At 47.5% G+C, this 24,203-nt stretch overlaps 1 protein-coding gene across 9 annotated transcripts in view; it reads left to right on the top strand.

Moving 5' to 3' along the window:
- Positions 1 to 24,203, top strand: part of ARHGEF10L (Rho guanine nucleotide exchange factor 10 like) — a 105,703-nt gene that overhangs the window by 21,092 nt on the left and 60,408 nt on the right. For 2 of the 9 annotated variants that reach the window (XM_033159474.1, XM_033159476.1), the window contains exons 7-17: positions 3,465 to 3,566; positions 10,082 to 10,188; positions 11,159 to 11,236; positions 12,414 to 12,593; positions 13,476 to 13,592; positions 14,003 to 14,095; positions 15,614 to 15,787; positions 17,347 to 17,492; positions 19,443 to 19,457; positions 21,833 to 22,017; positions 24,027 to 24,142. In XM_033159474.1, coding sequence (XP_033015365.1) covers positions 3,465 to 3,566; positions 10,082 to 10,188; positions 11,159 to 11,236; positions 12,414 to 12,593; positions 13,476 to 13,592; positions 14,003 to 14,095; positions 15,614 to 15,787; positions 17,347 to 17,492; positions 19,443 to 19,457; positions 21,833 to 22,017; positions 24,027 to 24,142 — 1,313 coding nt within the window. Of the gene's footprint in view, positions 1 to 3,464; positions 3,567 to 7,367; positions 7,494 to 10,081; positions 10,189 to 11,158; positions 11,237 to 12,413; positions 12,594 to 13,475; positions 13,593 to 14,002; positions 14,096 to 15,613; positions 15,788 to 17,346; positions 17,493 to 19,442; positions 19,458 to 21,832; positions 22,018 to 24,026; positions 24,143 to 24,203 lie in introns of those variants that run through there. The other 7 variants (XM_033159477.1, XM_033159475.1, XM_033159481.1 and 4 more) reach the window with 5 other exon arrangements.

Below are 24,203 nucleotides of genomic sequence, written 5' to 3'. Positions count from 1 at the left end.
AAAGTATGACAGCATTCATATCTATAAAACAATATTAACAACATATGAACCTACCCAGACCCTGAGATCTTCTTCATGTGCCTCCTCCTCGAGAGGTCCTGAGGGTGGCAGCAAGAGAACAGGGCCTTCTCTGCAGCGGCTCCCCATCTGTGGAATGCTCTCCCCAGGGAAGTTCACCTGGCGCCTTCATTATACAGCTTTAGGCACCCGGCAAAAACATTCCTTTTTAACAGGCCTTTGGCTGAATGACTTCCAATGCCCTTTTAAAATGTGTTGGGGAAGGAGGAATTATTGGATAGTTTTGTTATTAATTTTATTACGTATTTGCTATTTTTATATTGCGATTTTATGTTGTAATCACCTTGAGATCTGCGAGTAAAAGGCGGTATACAAATTTAATAAATAAAAATTATTATTATTACTATTAATATTATTATTATTCTAATTATTAATAACTACCATTGCTAGGAATCACAACCGGGGAGTGTTGCTGTTGCCCTCAGGTCCCGCTTAGAGGATTCTCATTGGGGAAACCTAGTTGCCCACCGTGGGAACAAGATGCTGGCCTGATCCAGTGACAAAGCTCTTCTTAGGTTTTTTGGGGGGTTTGGTCTTCCCCCGTCTGGAATTCCCAGACACTTTCTCTTTCGTTTCACTTCAGAGGTTGAGTCATACGTTCACATCCTGCTTCTGTCTCCATCACAACTGCGTCCATTGAGTCACTGAGAAAAACTCCCGTGCCCCGCAGAGAGGAGGATGAATTTTTTGTATGCGCGCACGTCACGTCAATGGTTCTTGTCATGTGGCTTCTGGTGTGACAAAACATTCTGCTCTTAAAAATAGCATAAGACTCATGCATGGGCGTAGCCAGGATTTATGTTAGGGAGGGCAGGATTCATGTTAGTAAGGGGGCAGAACTGAGTTATCTGCGACACAATTGATTTGTTAGTTAAGTATTTTTATTTATTTACTTCATGGGGGGGGGGGGCAGCTACGTCCGTGGAGCCATGAGATGTCTAAAGAGAAGCTCTTCGGGCATTAACTCAGCACACACATCCCTGTTCCTAAAAATAAAATAAAAAATCCACTGTCCTACTTAGTGGATGAATGTCTAGCACCATGGTTGTAGCTGTAAAGGCTTTTTTAAAAATTAAAAATCCTGCATTATCCTACACTGTCTTACGAATCCCTCCGGCCCTTGATGTGTGCTAAATGTGCCAAGGGAAAATGTTTATTTTGTTTCTTCTTGCTACGTTTTACATCCCCCTCTTTCTTCCAAAGAGGCTGAGGTGGTTTCGCTTTTCCCTTCCCTAGATGTTGAGGGGCCCTTGGTGAGCATACTTTGGGTTCGGCCCGTCAGCCTGGGTCTTCTGTACGATGGGGACGACATTTCCCCACCTCCGCTCTGCAGGGACCTCGCACGTTCTCCCAGAATTGTCAAAGATTATACACAGAGGCTCTGAGATTACATCCGCAAGCTCCTTTTAGCACCCTTGGGTGCAGCTCAACAGGCCCTGGAGATTTGAATTCATTTAAAATAGCTAGCTGTTCCCTTACTACTTGTTTTCCTATCTTGGGCTACAGCCCCCTCCTTACATCATTTATTCTGTTATCACCAGGTTGGGTATTGCTTTCCCTTTGGTTAAGACAGAGGCAAAGTAGGTGCTTATCATTTCTGCCTTTTCTCATCTTTAGGGGAAGCCGTGGCTGTTTAAAGCGATTTTTTTTCTGGTGGCACCTCCCCCCCCCCCAAGAAGAAAATCACTGGTGATGTTGTAGGGCTTTAAATGTATCTCCTCCTCCTCCTCCTCCTTTTCTTCTTCTTCTTCTTCTTCTTCTTCTTCTTCTTCTTCTTCTTCCTCCTCCTCCTCCTCCTCCTCCTCCTCCTCCTCCTCCTTTGTGGCTGAGTAAGATTATCTTCCATAAACACGGTTTTAGCAGTGAGTCCATAAGTGACTGTGGAGGCCAATTCTGGATCCACACATCCTTCCAGTATGGTGTAGTGGTTAAGAGCGGTAGACTCGTAATCTGGGGAACCGGGTTCGTGTCTCCACTCCTCCACATGCAGCTGCTGGGTGACCCTGGGCTAGTCACACTTCTCTGAAGTCTCTCAGCCCCACTCGCCTCACAGAGTGTTTGTTGTGGGGGCGGAAGGGAAAGGAGAATGTTAGCCGCTTTGAGACTCCTTCGGGTAGTGAAAAACGGGATATCAAATCCAAACTCTTCTTCTTCTTCTTCTTCTTCCACAGTGGGGATGTAGGTTTCCGGGCGGGAGTTGATCACGGTGAGGGTTTGCCAAGCGTGCCTTCCTCTTAGCACGTTTCTCCCTTTTGTCCTGAGTTCGAGCGTACCTGGGTGTTACATTCTGGCAAAGTCAAAAGCACGAAAAGTCAGGAAGGCCCCCCCCCCCTGAACCTCTCCCGTGTGACTATCTCTACCTTACCTGAGAGATTTTGCCAGAATCCTATCCAGCCTTCCGGAAGCCTCGTGCAACCTTCCCAGAGCCTAGTAATCAAAGTGGAGGGCTTATAAAGCTCTTTTAGCAGCAGCAAAACCCAGCGCAGAAAGAGACTTCTAAGCCCTCTGGCCATCCTTGCTCGGTTCCAGAAAGCTTGCATGCCATCTCGGACGGTCTCTTCTGACTGTTCCTGACCCCCCAAACGAATCTGTGTTTATTCGTTTATTTTTGCAGCATCTGCACAAAGCTGCAGCCGTGTAACTAAATCACATGTAAAGGTTTTTTTTAATTGTTTGTTTCACAAGGAAATCTTTAATACAAACAAACAAACAAACAAACAAACAAACAAACAAACAAACAACAGGTTTATTTGCTGCATGGTGCAGATGGGGCTCATATCAGCTGCCCACCCTAATTCTGTCTGTCTGTCTGTCTGTCTGTCTGTCTGTCTGTCTCTCTCTCTCTCTCTCTCTCTCACACACACACACACGGAAAGTACAGCGATCCTTTCCCCTGTGTGTGCCGCGCTGAGTTCAAGAGGAGGATTCCCAGCCGCAGGGCCTCTGAGGCCACAAAACCCCACTTCCCTCTCTGGGCAGTTGCGAAACATCCCTGGGTTGGACCTCTTTGCAGGACCTGCTTACTTGGGCGAAATAAACAACTAGGAACAAGCGGAACTTGCTTCAATTTTTCACGTTTCTTTCTTCTTGTAGCTTCACTGACTTAACCAGGGCAAATACATACATATATATGCAATTGGGACAGAAGCTAGGGCTGGTGCTGTCTGAAGCAGCACCCCTGGGAGACGAGCACCCACTTTGTCCTTTGGCTGGTTTGGGGTGGGGGGCAAAAAATCCCTTTGGGCTTGCTGCCCCCCCCCTCCCCAGTGGCTGTTGAGAGAACTTCCCTGAAGTTAGCAAGCATGTCTGGCCGTGTAAGGAAGGGGAGAGGAGAGTAAACGCAGTATTTTCTTTCTGTCTTTCTCCTGATGTTTCCCCGGCTATAGGGGACGGAGAGCCAGGCAGGAGCGCGATGGAGCCAGAGAGGAAGCGCTCTTTGTCCTGGACTGGGGAGCTCTCCAAAGCCCACAAGCTGTCCGTGGACAGAGGTACGGATCTGGGGGCCTCCTGCCCTCCCGGATCCTGTCTCCATTTGAGACGAGGTCGCATGATTTGCAGTGGAGTTTTGTTGCAGTGTGTGAGCTTCTGTGTCTTAGTTGGCCTCTGCTAGTGAAGAGGGCCTTGCTGGGGGGTTGCCCCTCCCTGGAACCCGCACACTTTGCACGTGCTCGAGAGTGCTGTTGTTTTTGCAGAGGCTGCCAAAAGCAGGGCGGTGTTGCTATCGGAGGGAAATCTGGAAGCCCTTCTCCCCAACACGTACACACGCAGAGGACCGCTTCCACCTCCCGCACCCAGAACATATTGCAACTAGTGGCGTAGAGCAAAGGCACTCTGTGTGTCCTCAGAGACCCTGTGTATTTATTTGTTTATTTTAAAAAATTGCATACTGCTATATCATTCAAAACGAAACAAAAAGCAAATCAAAGAGGTTTACAGCAAATAAGAACATAAAGCCCTGCTATAGAGTGCGTATTAAAAAAAAAGTTAAAAACCAGGATATTTGAAACCAATTTGGAAGGATGTGTTCCCAATCGCCTGCCATAGGCCTGGCAGAATGGAAACTTTTTAGGGCGCAGACGGCATTTATTGCATTTTGGTTATTGCTTTTAATTTTAAAAACTTTTATTGTACGGTTGTGTTGCTAAGCCACCTGCCTTCCCCCCGGAAGTTGGCGCCTGAGTGGGGCCACCCAGTGGCATAGGGCCCTCCAGTGATACCCAGGGCGGGGCATCCAGGGGCAGGGGCATCGGGGGGGGGGGGTTGCACCATTGGAGCTGCATCTCTACCCAGTGCCCTCCACCCTCACTGCCTTTTTTGGGTGGCTGAGGAGGGGGTGGCAGGCACAGGGCTGGGGGCGCTGCACCTTGGGGTCTGGCGTGCCACCGCAAGGTAAGTGCCAACCAGCACCCTTTGCCTTCCACACATCCTTCCTCCGCTACTGGGGCCGCCTGGTTGTGCCCCCTCTGAATTTTGTACCCGGGACCATGCCCTCCCCCCCAAGCTACACCACTGGGCTTGATTTATCTGTTTCTTTATTTCATACAGCTGGATTGCAAAAAAACAAAAAAACCCACCTTCAAAGATTTCGAAAAGATTTCATTTCACTTCACTTTTAATTTGTTTGCCCCCTTTCTAAATTACCGTACCCAAGGTGGTTTACAGGCTGAAGAAACAGCACGGATCACCCGCTTTATAACAATCTGATCCAATGGAAAAAAAAGCAGTAATAAAAGGATAACTTCAAAATGGTGAAATTGAGGGAAAAAATCACAACCCTACTTTAAAACTTGCAAAAATATAACAAAGCAGATTTAAATACCAAAGCAGATTTAAATACCAAAGCAGCAAAATACCAAAGCAGATTTAATAACCACCTCAACTTTCTAAGCATATATACGCATGGGCCTGACCGAACAAGAATGCTTTTAGGAGGCACCTAAAAGTGTGCACTAGGGAAGCCTTCTGCTTGATTTCAATAGGCAGGGAGTTCCGAAGTGTAGATGCTGCCACACGGAAGGACCGAGGTCTTACAGATGCGGACCTTTTGGGGGGTCCCTTCTGACTCTGCAATTCTGTGATTCTAAAAGAAAGTGGGGGGTGTGGCTCCCCAGCGACACCAGGGCCCCCCAGCACCTCTCCATCTCATGCACCAGGCAGCGGCGAGCGAGCTTGAACCCTTGCTTTCTGTGCGCAGATCTGGTTGCACCTTCTAGTTGCGGGTGCGGACCTCGTAGTTGCTTGTGCCAGCCGCTGCATAGAGGCGCACCTGTGACTAGAGCTCATGGTTGACCCACGTTGCCGTCTTCGTTGATCCTTGCTTTCCGTAGTTTGCTGCTTTGACAGCCTTCGGATTTTGGAAAGTCAGATCTTCGGGGCAAGGACTTGCCTTCCTTTTCTCCTTTGCTGTTTTTGGGCCCTCCAAGTGTCCTTGTTTTCCAGAGGCAGTCCCAGATTTGCAGAAGCCGTCCCGGTTTCTGATTTGATCCTGGAATGTCCCGCTTTCCCTTAGCACATCACTATTTTCATCATAGAAATGGGTATGGAGTTGTCCGAAACCCCGAGCCAACGAGATACAACCATTTAGAAGACATCTGAAGGGGAGCCCCGTAAACGGAAGTTTTTAGAAATGTTTAATGTCTTATTATGTTTTTCTACACAGTCGTACCTTGTTTCTCGAACGGCTTAGTTGCCGAACAAATCGGCTCCCGAACACTGCAAACCAGTGTTCCGGTTTGTAAATGTTTTTTGGAAGCCGAATTTCCGACATACCTTCCGCTTGAGTGCAGGAAGCTCCTGCAGCCAATCGGAAGCTGTGCCTTGGCTTTCGAATGGTTTCGGGAGTTGAACAGACTCCCAAAACGGATTAAGTTCGAGAACCAAGGTACCACTGTATGTTGGAAGCCACCCAGAGTGGCTCAGGCAACCCAGTCAGATGGGTAGAGTACAAATAGTAGAATTATTATGATTATTATTGAACAGGATGTCCCTATTTTCATCGGAGAAATGTTGTCGGGTATGAAGGTTGCTCCAGCCTGCTCTGGAGTCAGGGGTCAGCCTGGTTTGGATTAAAGGCCTCGTTTCAACAGAAAGAGAGGGAGCTATCAGAACAGTGGCCAGCACTGGCTAGCAGCAGCTCTCCAGGGTTTGAGGCAGGCTTCCCCTGTGTCCCAGGTCTACCTGGAGGTGCTGCCAGGGATTGAACCTGGGTCCTTCTGCATCCCAAGTAAGTGCTCCAGCCCTGAGTTACGCCCCTTCTTCTCTTTGACTTCTGTTACATGGTCCATTAGGAAATGATTTCTGGGGTCAGTTTTAAGAGCTTGCAGGCCCCTCCTTCACCCAAGCGCCTTCCGTTATTTTTTATTGTTTTTATTTGTAGAAGACAGGTAGGGGGGATCATAGAATCATAGAGTTGGAAGAGACCACAAGGGCCATCCAGTCCAACCCCCTGCCAAGCAGGAAACACCATCAAAGCATTCCTGACAGATGGCTGTCAAGCCTCTGCTTAAAGACCTCCAAAGAAGGAGACTCCACCACACTCCTTGGCAGCAAATTCCACTGTCGAACAGCTCTTACTGTCAGGAAGTTCTTCCTAATGTTTAGGTGGAATCTTCTTTCTTGAAGATTCTTTAGAATGCAGTTGCATTTAATACCCCTTTGCATCTGGAGGGCAGAAAATAACGGAAGCATAGAGCTGGACAATTGGAAGAGGGGACCCTAGGGGTCATCTGGTCCGAACGCCTGGGGTCCTCGTAGGGGACTGACCGTGTCTTCGGCAGAAGGTAATTTAGCCGCCAATGCGATTTTGCTATCTTCGCTGCGTCGGGTGGGTCCGCCGGTTTGCCCCTCACCAAAACATTTCCCTCTGCTGGTGGGGGTTGCCAGCTTCTCCATTCATGCCCCCCTCCAGCCCAGCACTTTCCCTGTCTGCCCCTCTGGCTGTTTCCGTCCCAAACCCTTCCTCCCCGCATGGCTGCTGTCCCAGCAGAGCAGCTGTTCCAAAATTAGGGAAGGAAAAGGTCACCCTTCTTTGCCATCGCCGGTCTATTCCTGGCGGCCTCCCATCCCCACCCCTCCCTGGGCAGCTAACACCCTCTGCTGCTCTTCCTTCTTTTGCCCGCCGCCCCTTCTCATTTGACAGCTCCTCCTTGCAGCTGGCTGCGATGCAACCTTTCCTCTGCTGGAGACCCCTTTGCCAAGATCTCCCCGCACGCGAGTGGGAACTAGAGCTCTGAGAAAGAGGAAGTTTGGGGACAGTCAGCCGAGGCTGGCTAGAAGGCTTGGTGGGACGGGGTGGGGGGTCGGGCGAGCGGCACCCCCGAAGGGTGAGATGTGGCGTAAACGGCACCGGTCCAACCGGGACTTCATCATCATCCGTTCCTCTTCCTCTTCCTCCTCCTCCTCCTCGTCTCTTTCAGGTAAGTCCCCTTGCATTTATTTATGTTTGACTCAGGCTTCCTCCTTCAGCAAAGAGCCAAGCTCAGAAGTCCCATCAGCCGCTGAGGTTTACCCCACTCTGGCATCCCCTAAGAAAATAAAAATAAATCTGGGTCTTGTCATGGGCCGCTCAGAGATGACTCAGCAGGCAAGTTTTGCTTGCTGTCAGAGTCTGAGAGGGGAAGGTGTTTTTCTCACCTTCTTATGTTATGGATGCTTTAGCTGAGATTTCCGCATTGCAGGGGGTTGGACTAGATCAGGGGTCAGCAAACTTTTTCAGCAGGGGGCCGGTCCACTGTCCCTCAGACCTTGTGGGGGGCCGGACTATATTTTTGGGGAAAGAATGAAATCCTATGCCCCACAAATAACCCAGAGATGCATTTTAAATAAAAGCACACATTCTACTCATGTAAAAACACGCTGATTCCCAGACCATCCGTGGGCCGGATTGAGAAGGAGATTGGGCCGGATCCGTCCCCCTGGGCCTTAGTTTGCCTACCCATGGACTAGACGAATCTTGGGGGTCCCTTCCAGCTCAACAATTCTATGGTTCTATGAAGGCGGAGGTGGTTAAAGCCAGTTTATTATTTATTTTTAATAAGAATTTATTGGAGTTTTTCAAAATCAAATCAAACAAAATACAAAAACACACAATACACACACTACACAAAAAGACACCAACAAAAAACACAATTATTTAACCATCCTTCTCTCCTTTAAAATCCTAATGCTGGGACTCCCTCACGTCCTCTCTTATGCGTTCATTTCTAATCTTCTTTAGTAACTTTGTAACATCGTAAAATCTTATTTCTTGCATCTAATCTTAGTCTTACAATTATAACCAACATATCTTAAATCATACAACATGTTCTTATCAAATAGAATACCGTCTTCCAAATCTTAACTTCTTATAACCTTTCTTCATTTAACTTAGTAAAGCTGTTGCCATTGTTCCTTCTGATTCCCTTCAAAAATATAAAAATCAACACATTTTACCATAAACCTAAGTATTCCTTCCATTCTCAAAATCCGTTTTCCCCTCTGATATCGGAGCACCATGGTCAGCATTTATAATATTGGTTAAAGCCAGTTTAACTTAAGAACCTGGTTGCTTATATACTCAAAACCTTTTCTCCCTTGCCATTTTCCATATCCTTCCAGGGGCATTCTGATTTCCCCTTCCCTGAGGTGTGCATGGTTGCGGGGACTAGGGAGATGCAACTTTGCAAGCAGACAAGGGAAGTGCAATCTGCACATGTTCAGCCTGGCGCAGCAAGAAAAGGGAGGCTGACCCTTGACCCCAGAGCAGGCTGGAGCAACCTTCACACCTGCCAACATTTGTCTGATGAGAATAGGGATGTCCTATTCCATAATAATAACAATAATTTTATTATTTGTACCCCTCTCATCTGACTGGGTTGCTCCAGCCACTCTGGGCGGTTTCCAACGTATGTACAAACACAATAAACATTTAAAAAGTTCCCTATCCAGGGCTGCCTTCAGATGTTCTTCTAAAGGTTGCATAGTTACTTATCTCCTTGGCTCGGGGCGGTCGCATAACTCCATAACCTGCAAAATTTCTCCGATGGAAATAGGGACAACCTAAGGAAAAGCGGGACATTCTGGGATCAAATCAGAAACCGGGACGGCTTCTGTAAAATAGGGACACTTGGGAGGGTCTGAAGCTTCACTTGTGGGGTTGCGATCTGGGCAAAAGCTCCATCGGCCCCCTGAGTTGGTGGGAAGGGTAAATGCATCAGAGGGAGGCGAAATACAGAGCCTTGGGTTCTGGAAGACGCGGCAGGAATGGGCTGTGATGATATCGTGGAGGACAGCAACTCCTGCCTCCTGCTGCAAGGCGTCCTGTGATGATGCGATGATGGGAGCAGCTATCGTCGGAAATAAAAGTATGACGCTATCAGTTTGGCTCTGTCTACAAAGCATCTTGGAAGTTTGGAACTAGCATGGCTGAGCTGAGATGGTTCGTTTGGGGGCATTACTTCTCTGGACTTTTGAGCTGCTCTGAGTACCTGGTTGTGAAAACTCCAGGATGCAGAGTTCTGTGTTTTTGAGAGGTCCCTAGCAGGCTCTGAGAGGAGAGCTGAACAAGCATTAGCAACTTTTAAAGAAAAGGGCACAGGGAGTCCAATATTAGACCCAATTAACAGACATAGCTAACCCGGGTCCCTTCATTTCAGTGGGGCCACCCAGGAAGGATTTAGTTGGATACAACTTGCAGGCTCTTTAAAGGGTATGTGGCTTCCATGAGGACTAGAAACATTAAAAGCAATGCTTTGATGTTGGCAGCTGAATCTTTAAGGGTGTTTTGCTGGACTGGCAATCCTGAAAGTGTGTGTTGACTCCTCTTGGGAAAGCAAAATTCATATTCCTAATTCCATGTTTTGGCTGGTTGTCTGAATATGCCGGTTCCATATTCCCTGTTGCTTTGTTGTTCCTGGCTGCCCAACAATAAAATTCTTCCAGCGTATTATGTTTTTCTCCCTGCGAGGGCCCAGTAGCCCTGGAGATGACCTTGTGTGAATCTCATGTCTGCATGCGTCCCCTCCAGGCGATTCCGAAGAGGAGGAAATGGGATTCCTGGAGGTCCCGGTGAATGATCTGAAGCACCTGTTTCCTGAGTTGGGCCCGATGCCTGAAGGGTTAAGCCCTCAGCAGGTGAGTGCTTGGGAACGAGCTCATTCTAAAATTTTGGAGCACCTCGAGAGAGGGGAAGCAGAATCCACCTTGGCTGCTTTGGGGGAAACTCTGGCTTTTGCAGAGACCCTGAAATGTAGCTCAGTGCTAGAGCTGAAGCATGCAGAAGCAAGGGCCGGATTTGCTTCTGGGCAGCCACCCGAGGGCCGCATGCCACTGGTGGGCGGGGCCAGAGGGGAAAATGGGTGGAGCAATGCCTGCACATTTCGCCTTTGTGAAAAGAAAAGGCTTCTTTTACAATCTAGAGGCATGATCAGAGTTAAAGGGCACCTTTTGCAGCCAGGGAAAAAGCATTCAAGGAGGGTGGGAAGCAGGGCTGGTGAGAGGCGTGGTCTGGGATAGGGTCCCGCAGGCCAGAAAAGAGAGCCCCGGGGTCCGCAATTGGTCTGTGGCCTTGAGTCTCTCTCTCCGCTCCCCCTGCTGCAGATGGCGCTGTGGTCTAAACCACTGAGCTGCTTGGGCTTGCTGATCAGAAGGTCAGCGGTTTGAATCCCCACAATGGGGTGAGCTCCCATTGCTCTGTCCCAGCTCCTGCCAACCTAGCAGTTCGAAAGCATGCTAGGGCAAGTAGATAAATAGGTACCGCTCCAGCGGCAAGGTAAACAGCATTTCCGTGTGCTCTAGCTTCTGTCACAGTGTTTCTGTTGAACCAGAAGTGGTTTGGTCTTACTAGCCACATGACCTGGAAAGCTGTCTGTGGACAAATGCCAGCTCTCTCGGCCTGAAAGCGAGATGAGCGCCGCAACCCCAGAGTCACCATTGACTTGACTTAAGCGTCCAGGGGTCCTTTACCTTTTTACATTTTTTAGCGCTGATCAGTCCAAAAGACCTATTTGGTCCCTGCATGCTGCCCCCCCCCGGCAGTTCTCCCTCTCTCCTCCATGATGCTCTCTTGAGTCACCCCCCACCTAATTCAACCCCCTCTCCACAGGTTGTGCGCCGCCACATTCTGGGCTCCATCGTCCAGAGCGAGAGAAGCTACGTCGACTCCTTGCGGAGGATCTTGCAGGTGAGAGAGCTTTCTGCTTCGTGAGCAGGGAACCAGGCACGGGGACTTCTTGGAGGTGGCACCTGCCCTGTGGAATGCCCTCCCATGAGATACCAAACAGATAAACAACTATTTGACTTTTAGAAGGCATCTGCAGGCAGCCCTGTTCAGGGAAATTTTTGGTGGTTGGTGTTTTACTGTGTTTTCAATTCTTTGTTGGGAGCCGCCCAGAGTGTCTGGGGAAGCCACTCAAATGGGTGGCATATAAATAATAATATTATTGTTTTATCAACCTTTTGTCCCCGCCTGCTCTCACCCACCCACCCCTGAGCGAGCGGCTCCCCCCGTCCTCTCACCAAACATGAACACAAACTTAGGAAAAGCTGCCATATACTAAGTCAGGCCATCGAGTCCACCTAGCCCAGTGTTGTCTACACTGACTGGCAGCAGCTCTCCAAGGATTCAGGCAGGGGACAATCCCTGACCCAAGTGGGAGATGCTGCCAGGGACAGGGACATCCTGAGTGCAAGGCAAGGGCTTTACCACTGAGCTTTGGCCCTTTCGTGTTTAAAGTAAAGCAAGCTTTTAGTCCTCATGATTCCGAATAGAGGGCTGATTTAAGCAATGTCACCTTATATTAAGTCAGACTGTCAGTCCATCTAGCTTAGTATTGTCTACACTGACTGGCAGCAGCTCTTCAGGGTTTCAGACAAGGCGTCTTTCCTAGCCCTACCTGAAGATGCCATCGGGGATGGAACCCGGGGCCTTCTGCATGCCAAGCAGCTGCTCTGCCCACTTAGCTATAGCCCTGTCAAGGAAACCAGGAAAGTCGCACATTTCTTGGGAGATTGGCTTAAAAAAACAACAAAGCCCCAGAAAATCACTTTCCTTTCCCCAAACAAGCAAAAGTCGTCCTCTGAGCTCTACCCATTTTACTAAAAGCAAAGAGAGATTCTGGTCCTCAAGCTTCTGGGGAAGGAGCTGATTTAAAGAGGAACTTAGGAAACTGCCTTAGTCAGGATTGTCTACACTGACTCGCAGCAGCTCTATGGCATAACAGGCAGCAGATGTTCCTAGCCTTTCATGGAGAGGCTGCTGGGCGACGGAACCTGAGACCTTCTGCATTCAAGGCAAGTACTCTGCCAGGGAGCGACCTGCTTTTCACGGCTCCGTGTCCTCCCGTCTCCACTGCTGACAGGATTACAGGAACCCTCTTGTGGAGATGGAGCCCAAAGTCCTCAGCCTCCGGAAATGCCAGGTGGTTTTCTTCCGGGTCAAAGAGATCCTGCAGTGCCACTCCATGTTCCAGATCGCCTTGTCTTCGCGCGTGGCTGAGTGGGACACCACGGAGAAAATCGGCGACCTCTTTGTGGCCTCGGTGAGTGTTTGCAGGACTCAGCTGGGCAGGGGCAACACATTCCTGGAGGAGGAGGAGGAGGAGGAGGAGGAGGGTCAAGTATCCTCAGCCTTCAAGCCTCCACCTTGTAGGTCCATAGCTCCTGTGTGGAACGTCCCCAGAAGCTTTGAGCTGCTTCAAAGGACAATCAATAAGGGATGTGGATGGGATCTGAAATGGAGAAAACAGCCCTTCTAGTTCATCTATGGTCAGGGCAAATGGGAATGGAGAAAACAGCCCTTCTAGGTCGATGTCTGTGTTGTTGTTTAGTTGTTTAGTCGTGTCCGACTCTTCGTGACCCCATGGACCAGAGCATGCCAGGTACTCCTGTCTTCCACTGCCTCCCGCAGTTTGGTCAGACTCACGTTGGTAGCTTCGAGACCACTGTCCAACCATCTCATCCTCTGTCGTCCCCTTTTCCTTGTGCCCTCCATCTTTCCCAACATCAGGGTCTTTTCCAGGGAGTTCTTCTCTTCTCCTGAGGTGGCCAAAGTATTGGAGCCTCAGCTTCAGGATCTGTCCTTCCAGTGAACACTCAGGGCTGATTTCCTTCAGAATGGATAGGTTTGATCTTCTTGCAGTCCATGGGACTCTCAAGAGTCTCCTCCAGCACCATAATTCATAAGCATCAATTCTTCCCATCAAACAGCCCTTCAAGTTCAGCATCTATGGTCTGGGCAAATGGAACGGGCACCAACTTAGTTTAATGTTCTACGTTCCAGGAGGCAATGATGGCCCCCAACTTAGAGGGCTTTAAAAAATCAGACATATTCATGGAGGAGAGGGCAGTCGATAGCTACTAGCCACAATGGCTTTGCACTAAACGAAATAGGTGTGCAAACTCTCTTTCCGCTTCCACCCCAGTTTTCCAAGTCTATGGTTCTGGATGTCTACAGCGAATACGTCAACAATTTCACCACTGCCATGTCTTTGATCAAGAAGGCCTGCCTCACCAAGCCTGCCTTTCTAGAGTTCCTCAAGGTCAGTAATTTGCTGTGAGAGCTGAGAATTGTAGCTCTGGGAGGGGTAAACTACAGCTCCCAGGATTCTTTGGCAGAAACGATGTGCTCTAAATGTAGGGTGTGGGTGTGGCATGAGCGAGGACTAGGCTCATGTTCTGACTCTGCTCTGGGCTAGGAGAGCCATGGGCCAAGCTGCTCTTTCCCGGCCTCGGTTTTCCCAGTCTGTAAAATGGGTATGCTGTTGCAAGGGTTGGTTATGGCAGTGAATAGGATAACCTCCTGCATGCCAGCGTTGGGTCCGGAGAGTGGAAATTTGCTGTCTGGGCTGAGAGCCCGACCAGCATTATCTGCAAGGTGGGAGGCTGGAGACCCACCAAATTGGAAGGCAGAGGTCCTCACGTTAACAGCGGGTGATTCTTCTCTTGGCAGAAGAGGCAGATGGGCAGCGTCGACCGGGTGACTCTTTACGGCCTGATGGTGAAGCCCATCCAAAGATTCCCCCAGTTCATTCTCCTCCTCCAGGTACCCTTTTAAAAGTGCTTATCTGATTATTCTCAAAGGTGAGGGAGAGCCTTTCCCATCTATCCCAGGGGCCAGACAGAGAGGTCTGAAGGGCCAGATTCTGCCCCTGGGGCCTGAAGCAGAACCTTATTTGCAATGCTGTGCACATTTCCAGTTGTCTTACCTCAGAAAGGATATTGTGGTGTTGGAAAAGGTTTGGACAAGGGCAACCCTATGGAGGAAGGTTACAGCATTTGGGACTTTTTAGCTTAGAGAGAAAGCGAGTCAAAGGTGACTTGATGGAAGTTTATAAAATTAGGCCTACCTTGGAATAAGTGGATAGAGAAAAGAATTTCTCCCTTTCTCATAATACTAGAACTTTTGGGTATCCAATGAAGCTGAATGTTGGAAGATTCAGGGCAGATAAAGGGAAAAAACTTCTCCATGCCGCACATAGTTAAACTATGGAACTCCCTGCCACAGGAGATAGTGGCTGTAGCCACAGTGACTATACAGTGACTCCACAGTTTGAAGCAACCGTGCTTCTGAATCCCAGTTGCTGGAAATTGCAGGAAAGGAGAGTTTTCTCTCTTTTCTTTCCTGTATCGGGAATTTTGTAATGTTTGGCGTTTGATTAGTGGTACCTCCTTCGAACGTAATATGTTCCGGAAGACCGTTCGACTTCCGAAATGTTCGAAAAACTGTGGCGCAAAGAGTGGTCTGCAAATGCGATGGAGAAAATTGAAAAACAGGCAACGGAAGCCATTTGACTTCCGAGGCGCGTTTGAAAACAGAAACATTTACTTCTGGGTTTTCGGCGTTTGAAAAGCAAAATGTTCGGCTTCTGAACTTTATTTTTGTATGTGCTGGAAGCTGTCCAGAGTGGATTATTATTAGGGGGCATCTGGTTGAACACTGTGAAAATAGGAGGGTGGGCCTGATGAGTCCTTGGCCTGATCCTGCACCTAGGCTCTCCTTATGTTCTCAGGTTCCTCATCTCTCCTCTGGTTGGAGGGGAAGACCAAGCTGGGGGGAAGGATGGGTGGAAGAATCAGTGGCGAAAGTTTGCTTTGCGTGTAGGGTGGAAATGCATGTCTCAGCTCCCAGCTTGCTCCTCCATTGGCCCAGGTATTTTGGATGGGGGGGGGTCCCTCTTCCTGCCTGATGGCTCTCCTCCTCCTCCTCCTCCTCCTCCTCCTCCTCCTCCTCCTCCTCCTCCTCTTCTTCTCCTTCTCCTTCTCCTTCTCCTTCTCCTTCTCCTTCTCCTCCTCCTCCTCCTCCTCCTTCTCCTTAACCTTCTCCTTCTCCTTCTCCTTAACCTTCTCCTTCTCCTTCTCCTCCTTCTTCTTCTCCTTCTCCTTCTCCTTCTCCTTCTCCTTCTCCTCCTTCTCCTCCTCCTCCTCCTCCTCCTCCTCCTCCTCCTCCTCCTCCTCCTCCTCCTTAACCTTCTCCTTCTCCTTCTCCTCCTTCTTCTTCTCCTTCTCCTTCTTCTCCTTCTCCTTCTCCTTCTCCTTCTCCTTCTCCTTCTTCTTCTTCCAGGACATGCTGAAAAACACCCCCAAGGGCCACGCCGACCGGCTCTCCCTCCAGCTGGCTCTGACGGAGCTAGAGACCTTGGCGGAGAAGCTCAACGAGCAGAAGCGGCTGGCAGACCAGGTGGCCGAGATCCAGCAACTCACCAAGAGCGTCAGCGACCGCAGCAGCATCAACAAGGTAGGCTCAAGGTCTGGTCCTTCGAGCGCTTGAGGGATGCAAAGACCAAAGGGGCTCCTTCCTCATGACCAGCTACCCACTCTCTGACCATCTGCCAAGACACTTAACTGACATAGGCTGTGCTCCCATGGCTCTCGATCCCCGTTTTTGCAGTTAAATTTTATCACATTTTCAAAAAAAATACCTGGGGTTTCAAACAGCTTAGTTCTCCAACGTTTTGGCTCCCGAACGCCGCAAACCCGGAGGTGACTGTTACGCTTTGTGAACTATTTTTGGAAGCTGAACCTCCGACGGGGCTTCCGATTGGCTGCAGGAGCTTCCTCAGCAGCCAATCAGAAGCTGCACTTTGGTTTCTGAACGTTTTGGAAATTCAACGGACTTCTGGAACGGATTCCGTTTGACTTCCAAGGTACGACTATACGGGTACACTCCAATGCATAATAATTTTTTCTTTTCTTTTGTCAACTTCCTGCCCCGTTTTCCATTTTGTTCTTTATTCCCCCCCCCTTGCTGCACCACTATTTAACAATTTAACAATTTAACAATATCTGATTCCTTCTGTTCATAGTTCAAATCCTGCTTGTGAATTCATCATGCTATAGCGTTTTTTTAAATAATTCCCCAAAAAGGGCTTTAGATTCACAAAATGTTTAGGGGTATGCATACCCCTACATACCCCCAGAAAAAAACATTCTCTCTCTCTCTCTCTCTCTCTCTCTCTCTCTCTCTGTGTGTGTGTGTGTACAGTATGTATAAATACACATATACATATGTGTGTGTGTCTGTGTATTTTCTGTTTTACAATTTAAAATGCTAATTTTACATCCTTAAGATATCAATGACTTCCCTTCTTCTCTTTCCATGATTCATTTTACATACCATAAATCCCTGCACATTTGACAAAAAACTATACCATTCAGTATTCCATTATTGCATCCACCCAGACTTATTTACACTGTTGAATTTATCTTAATGCTGCCAGCGTTTTCAGCTGTCCACAATTATTTCCCATATATTCAATAACATTTCCCAATCTTCTTTAAACATGTATTTTTCTTGTTCTCTTATTCTATATGTTAAATCTGCAAGCTGCACATATTCTGTCAACTTAAGTTGCTATTTTTCTTTGGTTGGGACCTCGCTCGTTTTCCATTTTGGAGCTAACGAAACATGGGCCACAGTTGTTGCACACATAAATAAGATTTTATTTCAGTCTGGATTATCCCCAACAGAAAGGACTCTGGTTTTTTTTTGGGGGGGGGGAGTACTTTTAAACATTTCCCCCCCCTATTCATTATGGGTCATTTTCCCAAACTCTTTTACCCTTTTACAAGCCCAGATGCAGTGCAGGTTTAGGGCCTGTGTCAGTGTGCTTGGCCTCCAGAAAAAGCTCTGTTTGCAAATAATACGGATCTTGGGAACTTTGGTATGCAATTAGGTTCTCCTCCACTGTCCTTCAGGTGGGATAATCTTGAGCTCTTGATGGGGTGGCTGAAAGGTCCTAAGGTCCCCCCATTGATGGTTTCCTCTCTCTCCCGAAAATGTCCTTCCTCCCCCAGCTGTTAAGCTCAGGCCAGCGGCAGCTGCTGCTTTGCGAGACCCTGACGGAGACAGTCTACAGCGACCGCGGCCAGCTCATCAAGTCCAAGGAGCGGAAAGTCTTCCTGCTGAACGACATGCTGGTGTGCACCAACATAAACTTCAAGTGCGTGTCCAGACAATTTCGCGGGGGTGCTTGCGAGAGGTGGAAGGGTCTTAAAGTGAGAGATCGGGGCCCCGCTGCAAGTGCCTGGGAGGTGTGCTGCAACACAACCCCAGTACCCCAGGATGAAGTAGTATCGCCCCTTGGAATATTTCTTCGTCTTCTTTCGCAAAGCCCCAAATCCAGTACTTATATTCTGTTTTGTTTGTATGCTTTGGAAAACAAATCAAGTAGCTTGGCCTGCTTGAGAAGCTAAACTTAAAGAACGAAATCGGAAGCTTCTCCTGTGTGCCTTCGCATGTAAACTCTGTGCTTGCTTTGGAAAGGATAGAGCCCACTTCGCCACCTAGAAATGTGTGTTTTGGTTTTTTTTTTCTTTCTCCCACCTGGCAGGAATTAGTGGTAGATGCTGCTAGGGTGACACTTCGCTTCGATGCTTCGAGGTGTGAGAATTTTTGTTTGTTTGTGATGCTAAGGGTGCCTTTGTGTGACGCGGAGGTGAGGAAAATGAAAAAAAAAGTCTGCCTTTGCAGAAGTTTGCTCACCTGTATGCCTGATGTTCCGAAGCCTTAACCAGGAATATCGAGATGAGAAAACTGGTTAATGGACTCGCCTGCCACTTGTTTTATTGATTGCATTTATATCTCACATTTTCCTCCAAGGAAGGTGTTTTAAAAGGCTTCTGCATTTTGCTTCCTGGGGGGCTGCCCTGAGTGGTTTTCTTTCAAAGCCTGTATATATCCCGTCAGATGTAAGAGAGTCAAACAATGATATGACATTTCGTAGACATCTAAAAGCAGCCCTGTTTGGTGGAGTTTTTAATGTTTGATGTTTTGTTTTGTCCTTTTTATATTCTGTTGGAAGATGCCTGGAATGGCTGCAGCAACCCAGTCAGATGCGGGGGGGGGGGGTTTTACAAGGAATAAAGTATTTTCTATTAAGCTGCCCCCCTCCCTCATTCAACCCCCACTACAACCCTAGAAGGAATCAGACCAGAACCCCCAATGGGAAGTCCACAAGTAGGGGGAAATAGCCCCTCTCCTTAGGTCAGGGGTCCCCAAACTAAGCCCCGGGGGCCGGATGCGGCCCAATTGCCTTCTAAATGTGGCTCGTGGACGGTCCGGGAATCAGTATGTTTTTACGTGAGCAGAATGTGTCCTTTTATTTAAAATGCATCTCTGGGTTATTTGTGGGGCATAGGAATTCGTTTATATTTTTTTCCAAAATATAGTCTGCCCCCCCACAAGGTCTGAGGGACAGTGGACCGGCCCCCTGCTAAAAAAGTTTGCTGACCCCCTGCCTTAGGCACACCTCGCTTGGCTGTGTGGCTTTGAGTTGGTGCGAGCTCAGATTTCATTTCCTTTCCATTTCACTTTTAGTTTGCACACCGCCTTTCTAAATTACCGTAAACAAGGCGGTTTGCAAGCTGAAGAAACGACAAAGATCGAACGCTTTATAACAATCCGATCCAGAACAAAAAAATAAATGTCTTAATAAAGGCAAGCAACGTATCAAATAAAGTAACCTTCAAGAATCCGTGAGAAAACAACAGTACACAATATCAGCAAACAATAAACGGAAATTTTCTCTTAACAATTGCAACAAATAATTTCTAATCAGTAAAAAATTATCAGCAAGTCACACAGGGCATAAAACAGGTACCCCCAAACTTGGCCCTCCAGGTGTTTTGGGACTACAACTCCCATCATCCCTGACCACTGGTCCTGTTAGCTAGGGGATGATGGGAGCTGTAGTCCCAAAACAGCTGGCGGGCCGAGTTTGGGGATGCCTGGCATAAAATAACATGGTACAAACTGAGAAGCAAAGAAACAAAACTTATCGTTTTATTTTATTTTAAAAAATATCCCTGAGCTCCTTGGGGTTTCTCTGAGGTTTCCCTGGGGTCCCCAAGATTCCAACAATGACTGCTGCTTTGATCTTTCTCTTCCACAGGCCAATTAACTCCAGGTAAGGCAAGGTTTGGGTGGTTTGCCCCACGTCTTATTGGGGGTGCAGGTTTTGGCACGCTGGTGATGGATTGTGGTGGGCTTTCGGTTGCTTCTGCCTGCTTAGTATCGGGAGCTGGCTCTTGCATTTAAGCAGCTAATAACTTCTTTCCATGATTTGTGGTGTCGCGTTTTATAGTAAGCCCAGGACTCCATCGGCCGGCTACGTTTTGCGGGTCACACCTAAAGCCAAAATTGCATATAGTCAAAACTTGCCGGTTCCAGGGCGACTGGGATTGCTAAAGTCATTGTGCCCTGAACTCCGTTCAAATTTCTTTCTAATTAAAAACAACAACACAAACCCTGGGTGTGTAAAGCTGAATGAGTTAAACGTTCATCAGTTGTGGGCTTACTGTAGCATAACAAATCCCAGGTCAAATATACATGTCAAACTTATGAAAATTCAATAATATTTTTTTTTTTTTTACAGAAAAATAGATAAATCCCAGGTCGGTCCCTACCCAATGATAGAGCAAAGAATTTCCCTTGTCCAAATTCAGCACTCTGAATTTTGTGTGTGTGTGTGTTGGGGGGGGGGACGAGTTGCCCCCCTGATTATTTTTATTTTTAAAAATTTGTTAGATTGATACCCTGCCCTTCATCACAAGATCTTGGGGCGTTCCATGGAATAAAATACGGGATGAAAACGAGTAAATAAGTAAAGTGACCCTCAGGTCCCTAGCTTTCGTTTGGAAACAGAGTGCAAATTCCTAGCATTGGCAGAACCTGAGATGTGAGGTCAAATGTATACGAAACATAAGAAAAGAAGAAGAGCCTTCTGGGTCAAGGCAGTGGCCCGGCGTCCTCATTTTTCGGTGGCTGAACAGTTGCCTGTGGGAATACGACAAGCACAATTTCACTCTCCCGTGGGCATAGCCAGGATTTTTGGGGAGGGCAGGCCCTTTGTTAGGGGTGGGCAGAACCTCAGTTTGCTATGCGTTTTTACTGATGGGGGAGCATCTCCCCCCCCGCCCCCTTGTCTACGCCCAGGTACAGTGGTACCTTGGTTCTCAAACGCTTTGGTACTCAAACAACTTGGAACCCAAACACTGCAAACCTGGCAATAAGTGTTCCGGTTTACGAACTTTTTTTGGAAGCCGAATGTGCTCCGTTTTGAGTGTTGCGCTTCCGATTTGAGTGCCACACTTCCGTTTTGAGTGTTACGCTGAGGTCTGTCTGTTTTTGCAGATTTTTTTTTTTTGTGACTGTGTGGAACCCAGTTCAGCTACTGATAGATTGACTGTGTGACTGCAGTACATTGTCTATTGCTTTCATTTTATGGATCCATGGTCTTGTTAAGATAGTAAAATGCAGTATACCTGAAGGAGCGTCTCCACCCCCATTGTTCTGCCCGGATACTGAGGTCCAGTGCCGAGGGCCTTCTGGCGGTTCCCTCGCTGCGAGAAGCCAAGTTACAGGGAACCAGGGAGAGGGCCTTCTCGGTAGTGGCACCCGCCCTATGGAACGCCCTCCCTCCAGATGTCAAAGAGAAAAACAACTACCAGACTTTTAGAAGACACCTGAAGGCAGCCCTGTTTAGGGAAGCTTTTAATGTTTAATAGATTATTGTATATAACATTCTGTTGGAAGCTGCCCAGAGTGGCAGGGTATGTATGTATAAATAAATAAATAAATAAATAAATAAATAAATAAATAAATAAATAAAATAATAATAATAATAATAATAATAATAATAATAATAATAATAATTATTCATGTTAAATTGCTGTTTTAGGGATTGTTTTTAAAAGTCTGGAACGGATGAATCCGTTTTGCATTACTTTCTATGTGAAAGTGCTCCTTGGTTTTGGAACGCTTTGGTTTTGGAACGGACTTGCAGAACGGATTAACTTTGAGAACCAAGGTACCACTGTACTTTCCCATCCTGCGGCTTCCAATATTCAGAAGCATCGCTGCCTCCGGTTGTAGTGGCAGAGCGTAGTTGTCATGCCCTCTCCTTCGCGAATTTCTCCTTTTTAAGGCGTCCAAGCTGGTGGCTGTTACTGCCTCTCATGCTAGGGCATCAGAAGAGCTGGATTAGACCTGCTGTCCAACCTCCTGTTCTCCCAGTGGCCGACCACATGCCCCCATGGGAAACCCGCCAGTGGGACTCAAACCAAAAGGGCCCCCTTTCCCTTCCGTGGCTTCCAGCAACCGGTATTCAGAAGCGTGGCGGTTCTCTTATGCATGTTGCGATGGATTTTTTTTTAGCTTGGCTCTGCTTGTGATTGTGTAGTACACCTCGCCTGCACGGTTGCACTGGACGAACCCTTCTGCCTCAACAATTCTTTTTTCTTTAAAACTGCATTCCTCTCTCCCGCCTTCCTCTCCTTGCAGGGGGCAGCTGGAAATCAGCACCCTGGTTCCGCTGGGCCCCAAGTACATCGTGAAATGGAACGCCGCCCTGCCGCAGGTCCAGGTGGTGGAAGTCGGGCAGGAGAGCAGCGCCCACGAGAAGGACAATGTGGTCATCCCCAATCTTGGGCTGAAGAAGCACATGCCAAGCAGCCAGTCCTCACACAGTGAGTAGGCGCTTCTGCTTCCAAGAGGGCCAGATTTGATGACGTGAACATGTTTATTGCTTTCATTTTATGGATCCATGGTCTTTTTAGATAATAAAATTGTCCCAGGAAGTGTTGATCCAATTCCACAGAGGCATCGTTGAAACTGTTCTCTGTAATTCTATAACAGCTTGGTACGGTACAGCCTCCAAGAGAGACAAGAAAAGGCTCCAACGAGCTGTAAGAATTGCAGAAAGGGTAATTGGTGTTAGAGACAATTTATGCTACCCGAGTTAGGAAGAGAGCAGAGAGAATTGTAGCAGATCCTTTACATCCCGGTCATCATCTGCTTGATTTACTTCCATCTGGACGTCGCTACAGAACTTCATATACAAAATCGGCCAGGCACAAGAATAGTTTTTTCCCTTGTGCCATTAAATTGTTAAATTCGTAGTTGTATAGCTGAAGGGGAGGTAAATTATGGGTGGGGTTTCTTTGCTTCTTTGTATTGTGAGAGGAACAGTGTCTGTATGTTTACATTGCAATGTAGCCGAAACAAATCCCAAGTATGTTGGAAAATGTACTTGGCCAATAATAAATTATTCCTATTCCCATTCCTATGCATGAGTGCAGACCAAAGTTGTTGAGCTCTTTTTTTAGGGATTTGACCCCAAGAAACAAACTGCTGCGGGGGCCGGATACAACCAGAACAGACCCCCAGAACAGGCTTTGGACATGCCTGCTTTAGGTCCACAGCAGTTGGGGGGGGGAATAAAATAGTGACGTCCCAGCTGTCTCCTCAGAAAACAACGTACCCAGGGCGCACAGGGCAATTCTGTACCTTCCTGCTGCTCTCAGATACCAATCCTGCTACAACATACAGTGTTGCTAAATTCTGCACAGCAGCGCTCCAAATTCGCCGGAGTGTGACCTGTGCCACAAACTAGATTTAATGGACATATCAGAGTGCTCTGTAAATTAATAGCTAAAGTCTTTTATATATCAACCTTAATGCTCTTCCACACCCGCCCAGTGCTCCTATCCCTTCTTTAGATTCTTTCGTTGTTGTTGTTCAGTCGTTCAGTCGTGTCCGACTCTTCATGACCCCCATGAACCAGAGCACGCCAGGCACCCCATCCTCCACTGCCTCCCGCAGTTTGGCCAAACTCATGCCAGTCGCTTCAAGAACACTGTCCAACCATCTCGTCCTCTGCCGTCCCCTTCTCCTTGTGCCCTCCATCTTTCCCAACATCAGGGTCTTTTCCAGGGAGTCTTCTCTTCTCATGATTAGATTCTTTTGGCTTCTTTTAAATTCTTATCCACTTTCTGTTTTAATACCTTTTAGCTTTCCAAAATGCTTTTTCAGATTTTAGAATCATAGAGTTACAGAGTTGGAAAGGACCCTGAGGATCATCTAGTCCAACCCCCTGCAATACAGGAATATGCAGCTGTCCCATACGGACTGTACCCTACCCTTTTCTGCCAGTCTATGACCGTAATAAAGATTTGTATTGTAACGTCCTTTCTGGAAATCCCGATTCCTAATTTTACAGTCATTTTAACATTTCAAAACTTGACATCCTTTCCCCTCTTTCTGCGGTTCCTTCAATTTATTTTCAATATCATCTGCATATCCAAATTAATTTGATTTGCTCATTTATTCATCTGCTTTAAACATATACTATTATAAAACTGCAGGTGATTACAACAGTCCTGCCAATGTTCTTATCTGTTTAATTTTGTGTGTGTAAATATTCAATAAACCATTTCCATTCTTTTGAGGTTTTTCGCAAACCATGTGGCGTATAAATGAATGAATGTAAATTCTATAGATTTATATAAAATGGGCTTGTCGCGGCAGGATGCTTTCAGCGAGAAAAACGCAAGCGGCGTTTGGGTTCTCCTTTTTTTTTAAAAAAAATAAAAATCAACTGGCTGCTAGTTTTTAGTTGCCTTCCTTTGGGCTGCCAACGTCATTGTGTCATTTGTCCCTGTCATCGTGGTTTTCCCCTGTCCCTTCTTACCACCAGATAAAGTGTACCTAGGTCCTCCTCGCCTGTTTCAGGAGCTACAAGATCTCCAGAAAGACCTGGCAGTGGTGGAACAGATCACTCTGCTCATCAGCACTCTTCATGGTACATACCAGGTGAGTCCCGAAAGGGTTTGTTTTAGAACAGAAGATTCCCACGAGAGTGTCAGGCTGAAGG

This window comes from Lacerta agilis, chromosome 8, assembly GCF_009819535.1.
Source record: "Lacerta agilis isolate rLacAgi1 chromosome 8, rLacAgi1.pri, whole genome shotgun sequence".
Classification (NCBI taxonomy): Eukaryota; Metazoa; Chordata; class Lepidosauria; order Squamata; family Lacertidae; genus Lacerta; species Lacerta agilis.
Note: the sequence above shows the minus strand (reverse complement) of the source record. Positions and strands in the feature narration are given on the sequence as shown.